This window comes from Podarcis filfolensis (genome assembly GCF_964270895.1).
Source record: "Podarcis filfolensis genome assembly, chromosome: 10".
Taxonomy (NCBI): Eukaryota; Metazoa; Chordata; class Lepidosauria; order Squamata; family Lacertidae; genus Podarcis; species Podarcis filfolensis.
Genome location: NC_139612.1, coordinates 44656107 through 44672745, shown reverse-complemented (window position 1 = coordinate 44672745; position 16639 = coordinate 44656107). Strand labels below are relative to the sequence as shown.

The following is a 16639-nucleotide window of genomic DNA, read 5'->3' as shown; positions in this document are numbered from 1 at the left end:
GTAAAAGCCAGCAAACTTAAAAAGTAAAACCAGTATTTACTATTTCTCTGGGTTTTTTACACCAGCCCCTGTACTGTTGGGGAACAGCTCAAAAACCTTAAGACATATTACCACATCAAACTCTTCTAGCTACTATGGATTATTTAGCAAAATCTGGGCTTGCAGTGCTGTAGAATGCAAGGCCCTCTGTGAAGCTGTGATTTTCCAGTTGCTTTTGTGTGTGGGAAGCATGTATCTCCTATTTAAATCCAATAATCTAAACAATTGAGGCTTCGGCAGTCCTACATTCCAATCCACTTTTTCCAGGCCTGTTGCTCTGTCTTCACATCTTAAGCATTGCAAGATCAGCCTTCTTTTCAGTTCTCCGACAGCCCTCCCTTGCCCTTCATGGATGACTCATGCTGTAAGTTGCTGTTGCCCTAAGAGGGAATGACAGCAAGCAGAAATACCAGTGCTGTTGACATTATAACCCATGTTCAGGTAGGATCCCTCCCTCTCAAATGACTCAATATTTCAAATTCTCTTAACATGGGAGTCCCCTGTGATGAATGTCTAACCACCACCCCACACCCTAGCTTGGGAGAAACTATCCAGGAGTTTCTGGAGACATGTTAGAACTTGGTGCTCTGGCTAGGCTACCAAAGCACTATTGTGACCAAACTTGGTATAGTTTGTTACTTAGAGGAAGGCACTTAACTTGAAGAAAACACTTTTCCTTTTTTAGGTCTCATAATGGCGGCTTCTTAAGTGCTGCATGACAAATACTGTACATTCTTTCCAAAATACTGGCTTTCTAACCATTGCATGCAGCTACAATCAACACTCAAGCAACGTTGAAACCATCATAATACTCTTTGCACATGTCAGGACACCAAATCCTGAAGCACTGAACCAACTGAACACTTAAAACGGTCTGCCACAAGAAGCCCCTAGTGGCGATTGCTACTGCTACCCAAAAAACCTATTTTGTTTAATCCAGGAATAAGGGCAGTGTGTTGCGGATCCTAGTTGATTTCTGGACATGTCTGACCTTACAGGCTAGCAGGGGTAGTAGTATTACAAAACTCCAGTGCAACATTATTTTCTGAGTTCTTGGTTGGTATAGCATTATGTAGTAACATGCTTTCATTTTATTCATATAATTAGGGCACTTTTCGTAATTTTGTTACGGTTAACTTTGCATGCTCCGACAATCACTAGCACTTGTCATGCTGCCATGTTTTAAACACTATTTGGAAGCAAAGCGAGTATTTTCGCAAAGCCCTCCGATTGCATTTACCAATAGCATTTGGAATAACCAATACACTTAAGGGTTTTCTTATATAAGGCAGAAATTTTAGAAAATGTTGGTATCCTTTAAGCTAGGTGTTGTCTCATACACCCCGACTTACTTCTAATACACAAATGTTAAGTCAAATCTCACTGAATTCAGTCAAATTTACTTCCACATAGAAACACTGTGGTAGAAATGTAGTCCAATTAAAGATGTAATAGCCAGGAAAGGGTCATGGTGCTAAACAGCATTTTCTGCTTTATATACGGCATTCAGTGGCTTCCAACCATACTTTGGGCGATTTCATTGCTGCAACATTTCCCGTTATCATCCAGGTGGCTTTCAGCAGGTATCAGTCACGTCTGGTCTGTGCTATTTCTGCAGTGAGCTCCTCGCTCACCCTGGGGATGTCTCCAAAGAGCTGAGCCTGTCTTCAGGACATTTACTTTCTGGCTTTACACTACTGCACCCATCTGGAGAAATGTTCCTCCCAATCCCCCCAAAATCTATTTCCCACCCTTCAAACCCTTAGTGCCCTTGCACAAACAACAGGGACAAGAGGCTATTATATATCATGCTTTTAATACAAACTTAAAAAAATCTGGAACAATAGAAACTGTACAGATTTGATCAACCTTTGTTGTTTTTTAACTAAATCTCTAGACACGCCAATGTCCTGTTCCAAAATATTGCACAACATTCTGAATACAAAACTCTGATTGTATTCCTCCTTCGCTAGAGAAAAAAGAAAGAAAAAGAACGAAACCCCCTCTGGATCCCTACTCAATGGCCCCCTGCATGTAAGAACCAAAAAACCAAACAAGAACAGCATGGACCTCTGCATTAAAAAACATACATAATTCTGTCCTCTTTGTGTCCATCCATACTCCAAGATCACACGTTGCTGATTCGCTCTTCAAAAAGGGTCAGGAAGGAGGGAAGCGAGGGGAGAAAAGGAGCTTTCACTGCTGCTTTTTTAAAATTTTCCTGAAAAAATATTTTTTTCTCTCTCCTCTAAGAAAAAATCTTGAAAAGAAAAAAGTTCAATTTTTTTTTTACGTTAGAAATATACATATATTATATATACCTCTTACATTTTACAAATGTAGCAAATTATTCAATATAAACGGACAACAAAAAAATTAACACAAACCCATAAAAATAAAAGTTAAAAAAAATCTCTTTTTCTTCCTAAGAAACCAGGTAAATTAGTGCAGGTTTTAAAAATAAAATTGAAGCTGAACGTCTAACTCTTGAGACAACAAGACCAAAAAAGAGGCCGTGAGTTTCATTGTCGCCAGCACTGGAAATGCTTCTGAAGCACGGTATGTGTTCCTTTAGGAAATACAGAGGTTGGTCCTTCCCCTTTTCCTCCTTATGAACGCAGACTTCTTTTCAAAAAGCAGTTAACAGGGTAAAGCAGTGTGAAACATCACATGTCGCAGGTGCTAGTGAGGTTCTCTCCCTCCCTTCAATATACTTAAGCCTGAGAAGGGTACATAACCCCAACCCAAGGCAGTGGCTCAGGGCAGCGTTCTGCTGCATGTGGAAGTTCTCGGCGGAGATTATGCTGGGCAGATAGGGAGCCAGCAGCTCTCCTAGGGAGGAAGTCCAGTGTAAAAGCATGGCAGTCTACAGTACATGTTGAGGGGAAAGAAGTGGGTGGCAGTGGTAATGTTGGGAGTGGGGGTGGGGTGGGGGGAAGACAAACAAATGTGTTTACTGAAGAGGTCTAACGTGTCTTGTTCAGGTTGAAGACTTCTAGCTTCATGAAACTTCACCCATCACATTACTGCCCAATAGTTATCTTCCCTCCTCAACCCCTTAGTGGCTCACAGAAAACAGGCAGAATGCAAATAAGTTTTTTCTTTTTTAGTGTCCTTTTCCTCAGCCCAGTAAAGAGGCAGGGGTAAGAAGGGGGTACAAAGAAACAAAAAAGGGCTCAACTTGGGGATACCTAGAGAAGATCTCATGCATAAGCCACATCACTGTGGCCTGGGCAGGAGACATTTCCCATCCATTTCACCGAATGATCTCTAGTGCAGAGTTAGGCATCCTTCACAGGAGGACAGATGCTTGTAGCAGTTAAGGCTCATATACAGTCCTACAGGGAATCCTCAGTTTAGCTTAAGTGGAAACGCAAGTCTCCAGGTCAAGTCACCGGAGAGCTCTAGAATTGTAGCTTATTTATTCAATATGACTTTGCCAGAGAAGGTGCAAAAGCAACACTTTATACACGGTCCAAACCATGCTGTTTGGGGGTGGGGAGCAGATAGTGATGGTGGAGAGAATATGCCTAGAGTATGTAATCCACAGCCACATCTATGTTATCTCCCCTGAAGTTCTCTCTCCCCCCTTATCGCCATAGATAAGTCAACTTTTGGACTCAGTAATTATCTCACAAGGCATAGATGGGGAAAGGTTTGCCAATCATCTGCCAAAAGAAAAAGAAAAACTCACTCTTGAAGGCCACTACTGTCCCTGTCTTCCAGGCTGTCCTCTCATGACAGAAAAGGGAGATGCAGGGAATACCATTAGGATTCCTAGTTCAATAGCAACAATAAGGAAGGAGAGACTCTACATTCTTATCAGAGAACACTTTCTTCTCACCACATGTTGAGCAACATTCTACAGCAAGCCCACTTCATTCCTCATACAGAGTCTCGAAATGGAACAAGTCCAGACTGGACCTGATATGTGGGGCGCTCTTCCGTACAGGAATGCCTGCTTCCTTTCAAATGAAAAATCATAAGGTTTTTGGTCAGAAGTCTTAAGAGACATGAGATTCAAAGTGCAAACCCTCATGCTATTCATCCAGAAAGCAGTCTGCACTGTAACTCCCTCTTCCCTGCCAAAAAGTAGTGCTATCATAGTCAAGAGCAGGAAACCATCCTTTCCATGAGAATTAGTAACCGAATGCTCAGCTGTCAACAGAAGAGCTCAGAACCCCATAAACCAAGGCAATTGGTCCAGAGGAACATCAATGGGGGCTGCTCAGGCACAAAAAAACCCTGGAAGGCCAGCTCTCACTCCTACCCTTGAAAGAGAGTGCAATATACATGGATCAATTTTTCTCACAAGTCAGAAGTGTTTGCATCTAGAGTCCTATTTATACATCATAGCATTAGCAGCTGACATGGGATCTAAGCTTCCCAAAGAGTACATCTAACTCCAGATTCTTAAGGGGGCTAAGGGGAGAGGAGGTGCTTACAATGGAAAACTGTAGGGGGGAAAAACCTGTCCCAGATGCTACAATGCTGCCCCTTCCAGCATTCCCCTGAAGCTAGAGGGGCTAAGGCCTTGCCATCACCAGTTAGCGCAGGAAGAAACAGAAGCTGAGAACTTTGTTCTACTCCCATTTTGCAATAGGAATACAAAAACTGAGTTATGAGAAATGAATACATTTGCTCCACTGTCTGGGCCTCTCATTACACATTGAGAAGCCCAGGCCTACCCTAGGAAGTGCTTGAGACTTCACACATCCAGAAGCCGTCTAAATCATCCCCCATCACTCCAAAACAGGGAGGGGGGGAAATCAAGGTATCTGGCTGCAAGGGACATGACAGCACCCTGAAAAATGCCATCCTTGCAGTAAGCATATTTGAGAACCAGTTCCAAGAAGCAGCATGGGACATAATATAAAGTGGCTCTGGTTCCCACCACTGCTGGGCTGGAACAATAACCTTCCTCATTAAGTGTACAACAACGGCTAGGAAAGAGCACAGGAAACAAGTTTAAAAAAATAATCAGTGCTTCAGCAGCGCTTCCTGGCATGACACAACGAATCAGGATTTGTCTCTTTCCAAGAAGCTATATTTATAAGATTTCAAATATTTCTAATTATTTTTTCTCTTTTTTTGGAAGTTATTTTCCCCAGAATACTCTCATGGTGGTCAGTTGGCCAAAACCACTGGCTGGAACGACTGGCTGGGATACTGCATGGCGTTCAGATTGTAGCTGAGTCCTTCCACGAAGGGTGTCTTCTCCAGAAAGAGGCTGTTGGTGCTGCCCCCAAAGACCTGAGCCATGTCAAAATTGCCGCCGCCACTGGCACTGAATTGGGATGCAGGAGGCATGCCGCCGGCCTGGTTTTCGGTGGCTACACCATCAAAGAAGAGGCTGCTAGCTCCTGGCGATCCACCATTGTAAACAAACTCCTTGGCATTGGGGGAGAGCTGAGATTGAGGGGCCGAACTGCCCCCGATGAAGTTCAGAGAATGCATAGACAGGGAGAGACCTTTGTGCTTCAGCAGGCCATTGGTGGGCGACCTGGCCAGGCGCTGCTGCTGCTGTGGTGGAACCCCTGTGCCACTGGTGGCTGCTCCAGCTCCTCCGCCTTTCTTCATCTTGGTTGAGCCAAACTTAGTGGCAGCAAAAGTGGCAGTGGTGAAGGTAATGGGCTGGGCAGAGCGAGGGATGAACGTGGGGCTGGGTGACTGGCCAAACGATGGGGATGGAGAATTGGACAAGGAGTTGTCCTGGCTGCCAATGGGGACGAACACCTGAGCGTCAGGATTGAAGCTGCTCTTGATCTCCTTGTCCAACTCAGCTGCACTGCAGCCCTCGCTGTCATCTAGATATAGGACCTTGACAGACCCTTTCTCACCAATCTGGTAGGAGACTTCAAATGGGTCAATCCAGACACTCAGTTCTTCAGGAACATTAGCCCGCACATCCTCTACAGCCAGCCCACTCCGCTTGGCTGCCATCTCGACTACGGGGTCCACCGTCTCCCCAATGTGAACACAGCGGTAGCCAGAACCCTTCAGGGGCTTCTCTGGGTACCAATGGCCTTCATATTTTTTCTTCAGCAGCCGCTCTAACTCTTCACCAAACAAGTCGGCCCGCCTCCGTGGAAGCTTGTTGTACAGATATGAGATGATGAAGTTCAGAGCAACTTTGATCTCCAGATGCATACTCCCTTCACAGCAAGCAAGGTAGGGCAGTATATTAAAAATAGACAGCGGACACAAACATAGACGGATTTTGGCTCCAAACAATTCTGAAAAAGACAAAGAGAAATGAAATGTAAGGTGGAAATATTGTATCTTTAATACTGTTGCAGAACAATAGTTATACTTTTAGTTGCAGAAACTGATTCCTGAAAATTCAACATCTTAACTGGCAATAATAAATAAAAGACTGTGCAAAGTGCATTTGCACCTTGACGATTGTAAAGAAGAATATCCCTTTATGCGTTTAACACATACACATTTCTTTGGTTCTTTGTATGCTGTCAAACATTATTATTTATTAGTTTATCTCTAGGCCACTCACCAGCCAAAAATTGCAAGGTGATATACAACATAAAAAGCTGTAAAACTACACAATAAAAAATATGATAGATCCTTTAAAAAATCACAGTAAGTTAAATGTTATAAAGTAAATCAAACCAGCAAAATATACACTCTTGGAGTGCCTGAACTTCCTTCAAGAGCCTCAATAAATAAATACGTATTTTTTAAAGTGCCTAAAATTGCTAAGGAGACCAACTGCAACTCCAATGGGAAGGATTTTCATAACTGGGGTGCCACTAAAGAGAGGTGTTGCTGTCTGGACAATGCCATTGATAGCACCACTAGCAGAGCTTTCATGTAGTTGCTACTGTCTTAATGAGTCAAAGTTTCATTTTAAGACACTGGAGCAAAGCAGATCAATACATTTCAAAAGACAGAAACTAGTTTAGTGGTGATTCATCCCATTGTGGTAACACCAGTGATCCTTGACATTGTAATATTAAATAGATAACAAAAAGCTGAAAAGGTGTTTCTTCTGAAAATAGCTTCAGAAGGTCAACTCAGATAAACAGAAGATAATCCTGGATGGAACTAACAGTAGCTTCTGATCCCAAGTGATATAAAAACAAGGCATACATTCATCAGGAAGACTCAGGAAGGTTAGTACTATGTGGCCTGGAAGAGAACTTTAGGTCAGGCTTTCCCAACGTGCTGACCTTTAATGTTTTGGTGTACAACTCCCATCATCACTGACCACTGGCCAGTGATGAAGCCCAAAACACCTGAAGGACAATAGATTATGGAAGACTGACTTAGATTCCCAAACACCAAATTTTCTTCTTTATCCCCCATTTTTTTTTTAACTAACATTCTAGGAGACCTCCAATCATCACTCATTCTATTAAATACAACTCTAAATGCCCCAGAAAAAAATAATAGAAAATGAAGGATATTTAAAATGAAAGCTATATGTATTATCTTGGCAGCTTAGCAGGATAGAGACTAGCTTTTTGCTTCCTTAGGATCACCTATAACAAGTGCCTACTAAAAAGCAAGGGCAAAGGATACACTCCAAACTTCTGACATATATGTCAAGCTGCTTCTTCTGGTGTGGTGTTTGGAGCTAAGAAAAAATCTAAGCTTATCCTGAAGAAGGAACAAAGAGACCTCTAACTACAGCATTAGGAACAACAAAGGAAGCTACTGGATAAGTTTCCATCTTACACACCATTTCTGAACACTTGTATCAGCTTATCTGCCTACAATGTTCGAAACTGCCCTGGTATATGAACAGCTGGAATTAGACAAAATTGTGTGAAAGAAGGAATTAGCACACAATGACTGTGCAAACTGTACACAGGTAAGATATTGAATTTGCTACCAGAAGATGTAGTGATTATAGGTGGTGATTCCTTAAAACCAGGGTTGCATTCGCCAAAAAGAATGCCTAGTTGCCATTTTGGGGCCAGACAGCTTGAAAGTTGTATTTTTCAAAATGACTTTTTGGTTCCTGAAATTCATTCTGATTGTGCAAATAAAATATAATATAAAGAATTCTACAGGATGTGTTGCAAGTGTGTGAAAACATTCAAAACCCAAGGATTTCAGGCATGCATCTCCAGATGGTGAAGATGGCAGGCACCATCCTGGCGCCCGGGCATCTTCACCTGGCTGCAAGTGGCTGATAGCCAGCTGCAAAATGCACCTGGCAAATTTCAAACACTGGCCACCACCAGTATTTGAGAGAGTAGACAGATTCATAGAAAGTAGCCATGGCTACTAGTCATGATGGCTGTATGCTGTTCTCCAGGATCAGAAGCAACATGCTTCTGTAAGTTGCTGGGGAACAAGAGCAGACTATTGGACTTATGCTGTATTTGTTCCCATAAGCATCTGGTTGGCCACTGTAGGAAACAAACTGGATTTGATGGGTCTTTGGTTTGAACTAGCAGGACTTTGTGTTATTGCGTTTCACACTAAAGCCTTAAAAAACTAAACTCTGCATTAAGTATGTCCACAGAAACCTGCCGATTCTATGCCTGCTGTATTATCAAGTTGCAGCAAACAACAGAAGAGCTCTCTAAAAAAACTCCTCTGAATGCAGTCTTATATAGTTGACCATGGCCTGACCGCTAACAGCACAGCCCAAGACCTTGGAGCTTGTTTTTCAGGAGTTACTAAACCGTGAGAAGTTTTATCACAGCTATTTGAATGTGCTTCTTAAAATGGAAATTGCCACAGGAGAAATTTGAGTAAGGCAAATTTCTGAAAGGTCAACTAGAAGCAGAACATTTTCAAGCTAGGCAGTCAAACAAACTCTTTAAGATGGAGCCTTCCAATGGATTTCTGGCTAAAGAACTATTGTTAAAGCAATGATCCTCAAATTTCTCCCCCCACAGAGCCCCTGCGGGTCTTGGCAAACCCCTAAATTCTGTTTATGCCTCTTGCAGCAATTATAATTATTTGTAATTTTATTATTACATTTGCATACTGCCATTTATCCAAAGATCACAGGGCAGTTCACAACAGAATGCACTGTGCTAAATACTGTATGATTTTTAATTGTATTTTTATTGCTTCTTCTTTTCTTATATTGTTATTTTGTTGCACTACAATTTGAATTTCATAGGATTCTATAGAATTCCTTCACCAGCATGCTGTGAGACACCTGAATGATATTCAGTTTGCGAACCCCTACCATAAAGCACACAATCAGCTTGGAACAGAAGCTCATGTGCAAGTTCAACCCACACCACACTCAGTAAACAAATAGGCTGCATTTATTCCACATATAGCAAAGTTTCAGTCTGCTGTACTGAAAGCTTAGCAAACTTGAGAGGGTAATACATGACTGGCATTAAGAGACCTTATATTTCTATAAGGATGCCACATTTTGGAAACTAGCTACTATAATTCAGATCTGATAGTATTTCTTTCTTTCTAAAGGGACACAGAGCTGTCTACAAGTATGTTTTCAGGAAATAAACTGTTTTTGCTTATGTACATGCTGGATGCCTTGGTCAGAATATTAAGTTACAGCTCACTTCAGAGTAATTATGCACAGGAGTAAATACCACCAAGTTGAAAGGGACATACTTGCCAATAAGTGTACAAAGGATTGCAACCTTCAGACCTAAATAGCATTGTCCTGATTGAGAGGTGCTCTTTCATAGTATAGCTTTAAGACAGGCATCTACAGCTGGAGAATGGAAAGATTGTCTCTCACAGGAGTTCCCTTGTCCATCTGGCTCTTTCTCTCTCAGGGAAATGAAAGGAATGTATTACTTTTCTTCAAGCAGAACTTTGATGGTTGTGAGTCTTCAAAGATAGTATGAAAAACTACAGATATCTAATCTTCTACTCTTTGGCTATACCATGCTGCATTTATCACTACAATGATAAATTAAATGTTTGTGTTATAGCATCTATACAAATAATAATAATCAAACACTAGCTGACCCCACGTAATTTAGCACAACAGTCTAAATTATTTTAGAAAAAAGGTCCACTAAGGAATATAAATCTAGCTTACATGTCAACAAAATAAGCTTTATATCCATCAGGATTCAGTAATCCCTAGGCTGTTAATATGGCAACCTACACAGGGGACGACTGCAGGTGGCAAAGCATAACAGTCAATACGGAATCCCTTGTTTTCTCTGCAGAACTTCATCAATAAAGGTGCACATTACCTCAGGACAGCCTATGGTTCTGAAAATGTCAGAGGCAAGTAGCAATTTATTTTGCACGAGACAATTACAAGCACATGACACAATGTGGAATAATGAGCTACACAACATTTGCCTATGATTCGATGCAAGAACCATCTCCGGCATTAGGGCATAATGTCTCAGTAATACAGGCATTGTCAAGGTACATCACTTGCACATGAGGAAATTCTACAGTGGTCCAATCATACTGAGTAAATACTTTAAATAATGACCTTGTCAGCTAGGTTTCTGACCCTTACACAAAATAAGGCAATTATTGGGGGGAGGAAAGCGGTACAACGCTGGCTTCATAAAGCCACCATTGCTTTATCCCAATATAAACCAGAATCTCATAATAGTCTCCTAACATTTGCTTGCAAGCCACACCCAAGCAAAAGAGCAACCTTCGATTCAGTTGACCCCACCTCACCAATGCACCCAATTTCAGAGGATAATCTGAAGTACGTACAGATGCAATACAAAGCGACGGTGCCTGGGGAGGGGCAAGCCCGAGGAAGACACGTTCTCGATCCACGATTGCACAACCCACTCCCTCTTCTCCTGCCAAAACCTCCTGCGTCTGTGGGCGTTATTTGCACAGGGCACCTCCCTCCCAGGCCTCCTCGCGCACGCAAAACTGGCATTACCGTCCCGCACGGGGACCTGCTCCACGCCCGCCTCCTGCCCCACAACTTCAATAATCGCCCGTGCCAAGGTCCACGGATGAATGACCCAGCCAAGGAAGCCTCAACATCCATTAGAGCTAGCCCCCTCCCCTCCGCTCTGCCTCGACTGGAGTGTCCCGGGAGTTGTACTACGTAGCGAGCCCTGCTTTTCTCCTACACAAGATGCAGCGCCTGGGCGAGTGACCTACTTTGCCTTTTAACTACCCTTCTCAATATGCTTTGCGCCAAAGCTGGCCCAGACAGCGAGCGCCTGCTCAGTGGAGCACGGCACAAAATTTTCCAAGGCGCATGCGCTCTCTGTGCTCGATTGCTCAACGCTTCCCCCCCTCCAGCCTCAACATGCCATCTTGCATTGTTGGATTTCTATGTGGAATAACTAATTTCTCGGCCTCTTTCTCCCCCGCGCGGAGAGGCGGCTTGCGGGGCGGGAGATGGATTAAGCGGAGGAAATTTCAATCAGGGCTTATTGTTACGGTTGCAACTCACATCTGTTCCTGCTGGGTAGCTCAGAAGTAGACAACACCCCCCCCCCCAAAAAAAGACACACCAACACACACACACAGGAAGAGCTGCTAGGCCTACGAAACAGAGACTTCGCCAGGCGTCCTTGCAATACTCGAAAGTAAATCCCCGCTAGTACAAGTGCGCCTTGAAACTGACAGCCAAGGCACCAAGCCGGGAGATGCGGCCCGCACTGGGGGGCGAGGAGGAGGAAAGGCCGCTTCCCCTGTTCCCTCCCCAACCAGCAGCCGGCCTCCCCTTCCCGAGGGAAGCACGCACCAAAGAACCGCTTGCAGCCCCCTCTTCCTAAAGGAAGCCCCCCCCCCAAAGATGGGCGGAGGCCGAGGAGAAGCGGAGGCCGAGTGAAGGTGATCTGGCCCTGACCTTTACCTCCAGGCTCTGGGCTCTCCCTTCAGGGCCGCCCAAACTTCTGGGTCACAGGCGCCCCCGCCCCATAGCTGAGAGCCTTCCCTTCTCAATAATGGGGGGCGCGGAGGTGACACCCCAAAATTAAATTCGAGGGCAGTGCAAAAATGTGGCTTTGGGCTCCAAGCCGCCCCAGGCCCGCACCTGCAGGGCCCTCCGAGGCAGATCCCTGGGCCTAATTGACCTCACAGGGTGGCTGTCACGATGAATGAGAGGAAGAAGACGGCCAAAGGCCCTTCCCACACCGAAAGCTGCTCCCAAAACCGAGTCCAGTGCTGCCGTTTGGTTTTCCTGAGCCTCCCCTCCTCCATCCCATTATTAAATCACTGCGGGAAGGAGAACAAGTTCATCATCCCACTTAAGCTGTGCGGCTGCGGGAGGCTGGATTTCTCCCCCCCCCCCTTTTAACCCCGCACTATAATATAAACATATCTATATTTGCTTTGTTTTAGGTCTGCGTTTGTGACATAAGAAATCCCAAAGAGGCCCCCGGGGCTCTATTCCGAGGAGGGAGGGGGAAAGAAAGTTCGAGCACAAAACGGGCTGGAACCATCTTTTTTCCTGACAAAAGCCAAGCTTTTGAGTATTGATCCGGATTGAGCGAAACAGAAACCATCTTCTTCCTCGCTCGCTCGGATCCCAAAGATCCCCCACGGCCACCCCTTTGGGTCCAGCCCTGTTGTTGTTGGTGTTGTTGTTACCTCCACCACCGTTTACGTTCTTAAAAAGGATCCAAATTTCCTCCCCTAATTCACACGAACCTGGGAGGAAGGCAGAGAGGAGGGTTTTTTGCACGATAGGTGGTCCAAGGACTCGATCCTCGCGAATTGCCTGAGGGATCTGGGGTGGCTGTTGTTGTTTGTTTTTAATCCACTCCGGTAAAATGAGTAAAAACAAAATGGTGAACCGGGGACATTTTTCAATCGTTCAACCCAAATGACTTTCAACCTCCCATCACGATGAAATGAAAAACATTAATCGCTTTTGGAGTGGGGAGTGCCGTGTAAGAGACACAGCGCTATTAAGACTAAGGCAGGGATTCATTTTTTTCCTCCTTTCTATTAAAGGGGCAGAGCAGATCTGCCTACGATGATTTGAGTAGAAGCCAGCCCTTCTCTCCTTGAGGGAACCAGAAGCGGAGTTGGAAGACTGGCGGCTTCTGAAAATCTTATTAGCACAATGCGATTAATTCGTTCCTTAAAGGAATATACGAGGCGCAAGCAAAACCCCAACGAGATAAGCCGGCGTGCGGAAGAAAAACATCGTTCAAGAAAATATTTAAATCGTGTGACTATGGAAATCGTTCCTCTTCCTTTGCCCTCATCACCCCTCAATTCTAGCAATAAGCCGTCACTTACTTCTTTTTTTCAGCACCAGGTGAGATGGTTTGGTGGCTTCTTTTTCTTTCCAGGGTGTTTCTTGGGAGTTCCTCTCTCACAAAGTGCTGATATGGTGGTGGGCGTTCGATTTTTTTTATATAAAAAAATTAAATGGATGCTGTTTTAGATAACTTCTCCCCCTTCTACAGGCCCAATCAGAAGTGGGGTGGGGGATGTTGACTGGGGCGCCCCCTACTTCCTTCCTTCCCTCCCTGCGCAGGGAACCTGAAGCCACCCTCTCCCTGGCCCAAAGTGAGCAAAGTAAATGAAAAGTTTCACCCTTAGCAACCCTGCGCATGGATATTCCCTTCCACACCCAGGGTGACGCGTCCTGCAAAGGACAAGGAAGGGGAGGGAGGGCAGGCTGGAACTACTTTCCCAAACACGGGCTTTAAATTAACCCGTTCTGCGCCGGGCGCGTTATATTGTTGTTTCAGATGCTTGGAAACGCCTCCCGTAAACAAAGTCCGTCATTTGCCACGGATATTTATTTATTTTTTTGGTACGTTTTAATGAATTTCCCCTCTTCATTCTGTGACAGGCAACAACTTGTATTCAACCCTTCAGAGAACCCTCCTGAGAACAAACCAAGGAAATTTTAAATAGATTGGACCCCTTTACTTACTTCCGAGTAAACCTATATAGGCTTAGACTGCATGAGAGATCAAGCTTTTATACTGAAGACTTTGCCCCTTGTAATCTGAGTTAATTAATCTGCAATAAGCTTTCTTCCATAGACATCATTTATGGAGACAGAAATACTCCCCGCGCCATAAGATGTGCTGGAGGTGGGAAAATTCCATATTTCCCACCCTTAAGCCTCACTAATGGTGTGAGTGGGTGGTTAGCACCTTTCACCACCAATTAGTGAATGTGAATATAGAGACAAGGGTTGGTAATTATATTTGATTCTACTCTGCTATCTTCAGTTAGGGCTGAGAAAGATTTCAGACTAAAGCCCTGGAGAGCTGCCAGGCAGTGTGGATAATACTAAGCTAGATGGACACATAGTCTGATTGGATATAAGGCAGCTTCCTGCCTCTGACAAATGCAGCAAGAAATATTGTATAGCCTGATGGTATCTATGCATGTTTATTTGGAAGAAAACCCCATGATGTTCAGCGGTGCTTCTCCAGTAAGAACCGTAGCTTTACCTCCTACTTTACTCCATTAAATGTTGATAATGTTTGTATGTCATAATACCAATGAAGGATATTTGAATTAGACTGAAACTGAACAATCTCTCCCACTTCCCACCGAACATTTTGGTTCACCCAGTCCTGTAACCCTCCAGTCTGGTGCTGTCAGATGCCAACTCCAGCCTCAGACGGCACAGCCGACAGACAGGGGTGATAAGTGATGTAGTCCAGAATTAGAAATATGCTCACTGCAGGGTCAGCCCAAGACATTTTTCAGCCTGAGGTGAAGAACAAGATGGTTTACTTCCATTTTATATACACAATGCAACTGGACTGGTAGCTGGATTTTATTTCACCACAGGCAATGGGGCAGTGGCCTCCGCCACACCTGTGGGAAGCAGGTTCATTTAGGGCGGCCAGGCCATGTGGCAGGTGGAGCTCTGGCATCCAACAGCGAAGAGTGAATCTTGGAGCCAGGAGGAATGCCTGTGAGGCTGCCTCTGCTGCTTCCTAGCATCTGTTGCCTCATATGGCTAGTGGTAAGCGTAGGCCCTGTACAAAAATTGGGTTCTGTGCTTAGATTTTTAAAAAAATAAACATGCTGCAGAAATAGCATTTTATAAAGTGACAAGCTAAACATGTTTAGGATGGATTTGTAGATTAGGGCAACAGCGCTTGTACCACGGAGTAGGACCACTATTTGCAAACACATTATTCAGTTTAGTTAAGAACTGCTTAATGGAGGTTAATTATTATTATAAAATATGTCCATAATTTTAGTCCACTAAATCAAAATCGTGTTGCTTCCCTCATTTTCATAAGTGATGGGCTTTTTTCAACCAGGAAATGATGATAGTAGCAGCTGGCTTAATTACGCCATAAAAGTGTTTCTGTGAGCTGATTCGGTGAATGGAGGATTATAGTCAAAATTTTGTTCTTATTGACTCAATTGGCTCTTAGTACCTGTTTACCTCTCAGGAAAAATCCACCTGCACTTTAAACATACAATATTTTGACAGGTGAAACTGACACTCTATAATACTTGTCTCTGTAAATCAAATTAAATACCCTGCACTGCAGATTTCACTCATCCTTTTCCAAGCATTGTTCCCAAACATGAAGTGGGTGTAAGTGGGGTAAGCTTTTAAATTCCTTGTGGCCATCCAAAGGAGAAACCACTCTGAGGAGGCTGGGAGAGCAATTTCAAGCCATCTTTTCTAGGATCTTAATTATGAAGTTCCTCTCAAACCTCTGCATGACAAGAATCTTCTTTAAAGAACAGTAAGATAATTTCCTTTTGAGGGTGTTCTGCAGAATAGGCTTACCAAGAGAGAAATCCTATACATCATGTATACTCAAAAACAAGCCCCATTAAGTTCCATGGGACTTACTCAAAAGTAGCGTTTTCCAGGCAGGTAGCTATGTTAGCTGGTTGCTACAAAAACATCGAAGAACCCTGTGGCACATTAAAGGTAAACACATTTATTATGGCATGAGCTTTCGTGAAAGAGAATCCGTTTCATTAGATGCAAGAGTCCACTCCTTTGGTGTGCAACGGATGACTTGTCTGTATCTAGCATTGACAAAGTGGTGTTGGTGCGGAATCGGAGACAAAAACCTATTTGGCTGTTGTTCCTGTAGCTCTTTCGCGGAGCCATACGCTGCTAAAATAGTCTTGTCATGGCAGGAAATTGGATCCCCGACCATAGGATCTTTCAAAAAATGGCAGCTGTTAGTTTCTTTAAAAGGGAAAGAGAGAAGGGAGGGTTTGCCCTTGCCTGGAAACCGTGGGCTACGACTTCACAGCTCTGTGGCAAGCTTAAAACTACCTGCTTTTTGAGTGCATGAACTTTCTTAAGAGCTCGCTTAAAATGCGTGAGGTAGTCTTGGCCCCTTCCCCTTCAATCTATGGAGAGGGCACTCAGAGGCACATTGCGCAGTCTCAGGATACGCTCTCGCTTCACAACAACCCAAACCTTTTGCTGGCACGGAAAACAGATCCTGGAGCAGAAGGATCTCTGCGATCCATTCCCCGAATACTGTCCACCCCAATTTTCTTGGGAGTTATCCCCGTGGTTAAACCAGACTATTGAGATCTGCGTGTGCGCGAGCGTGTCCTATTCGTCGATCGACAAACCCAATTTTATTTTTTTCGTTGGAATCCGAGCGTAGAATATACGTATTTGTAACACGGTGGCATAAGGGGCTGGCGTGCGCCATCAGATCTCCCCACTGGCTGCCTTGCGTTAAAGCACGCGAACTGCAGGCTGCACAGAAGCGCACCTCTA

General features: G+C 44.1%; 1 protein-coding gene and 1 long non-coding RNA gene across 2 annotated transcripts; one reads left to right on the top strand and one right to left on the bottom strand.

The window, feature by feature from the left end:
• Positions 1–1836: 1836 nt before the first annotated feature.
• Positions 1837–13535, bottom strand: TOB2 (transducer of ERBB2, 2). The gene is made up of 2 exons (XM_083574263.1): positions 13192–13535; positions 1837–6275 (listed from the first exon to the last, which is right to left on the bottom strand). The coding sequence occupies exon 2, from the start codon at positions 6187–6189 to the stop codon at positions 5167–5169; it is 1023 nt and encodes a 340-aa protein (XP_083430389.1). The 5' UTR covers positions 6190–6275; positions 13192–13535; the 3' UTR covers positions 1837–5166.
• LOC310743798 lies at positions 6272–13334 on the top strand. Its single transcript, XR_014539234.1, has 2 exons — positions 6272–11775; positions 12286–13334. It is a non-coding gene; the product is annotated as an uncharacterized lncRNA (long non-coding RNA).
• Positions 13536–16639: the final 3104 nt, after the last annotated feature.

Bases quoted from the DNA above. Each gene is read 5' to 3' on its own strand.
- TOB2 (XM_083574263.1), bottom strand. From the start codon at position 6,189: ATGCATCTGGAGATCAAAGTTGCTCTGAACTTCATCATCTCATATCTG.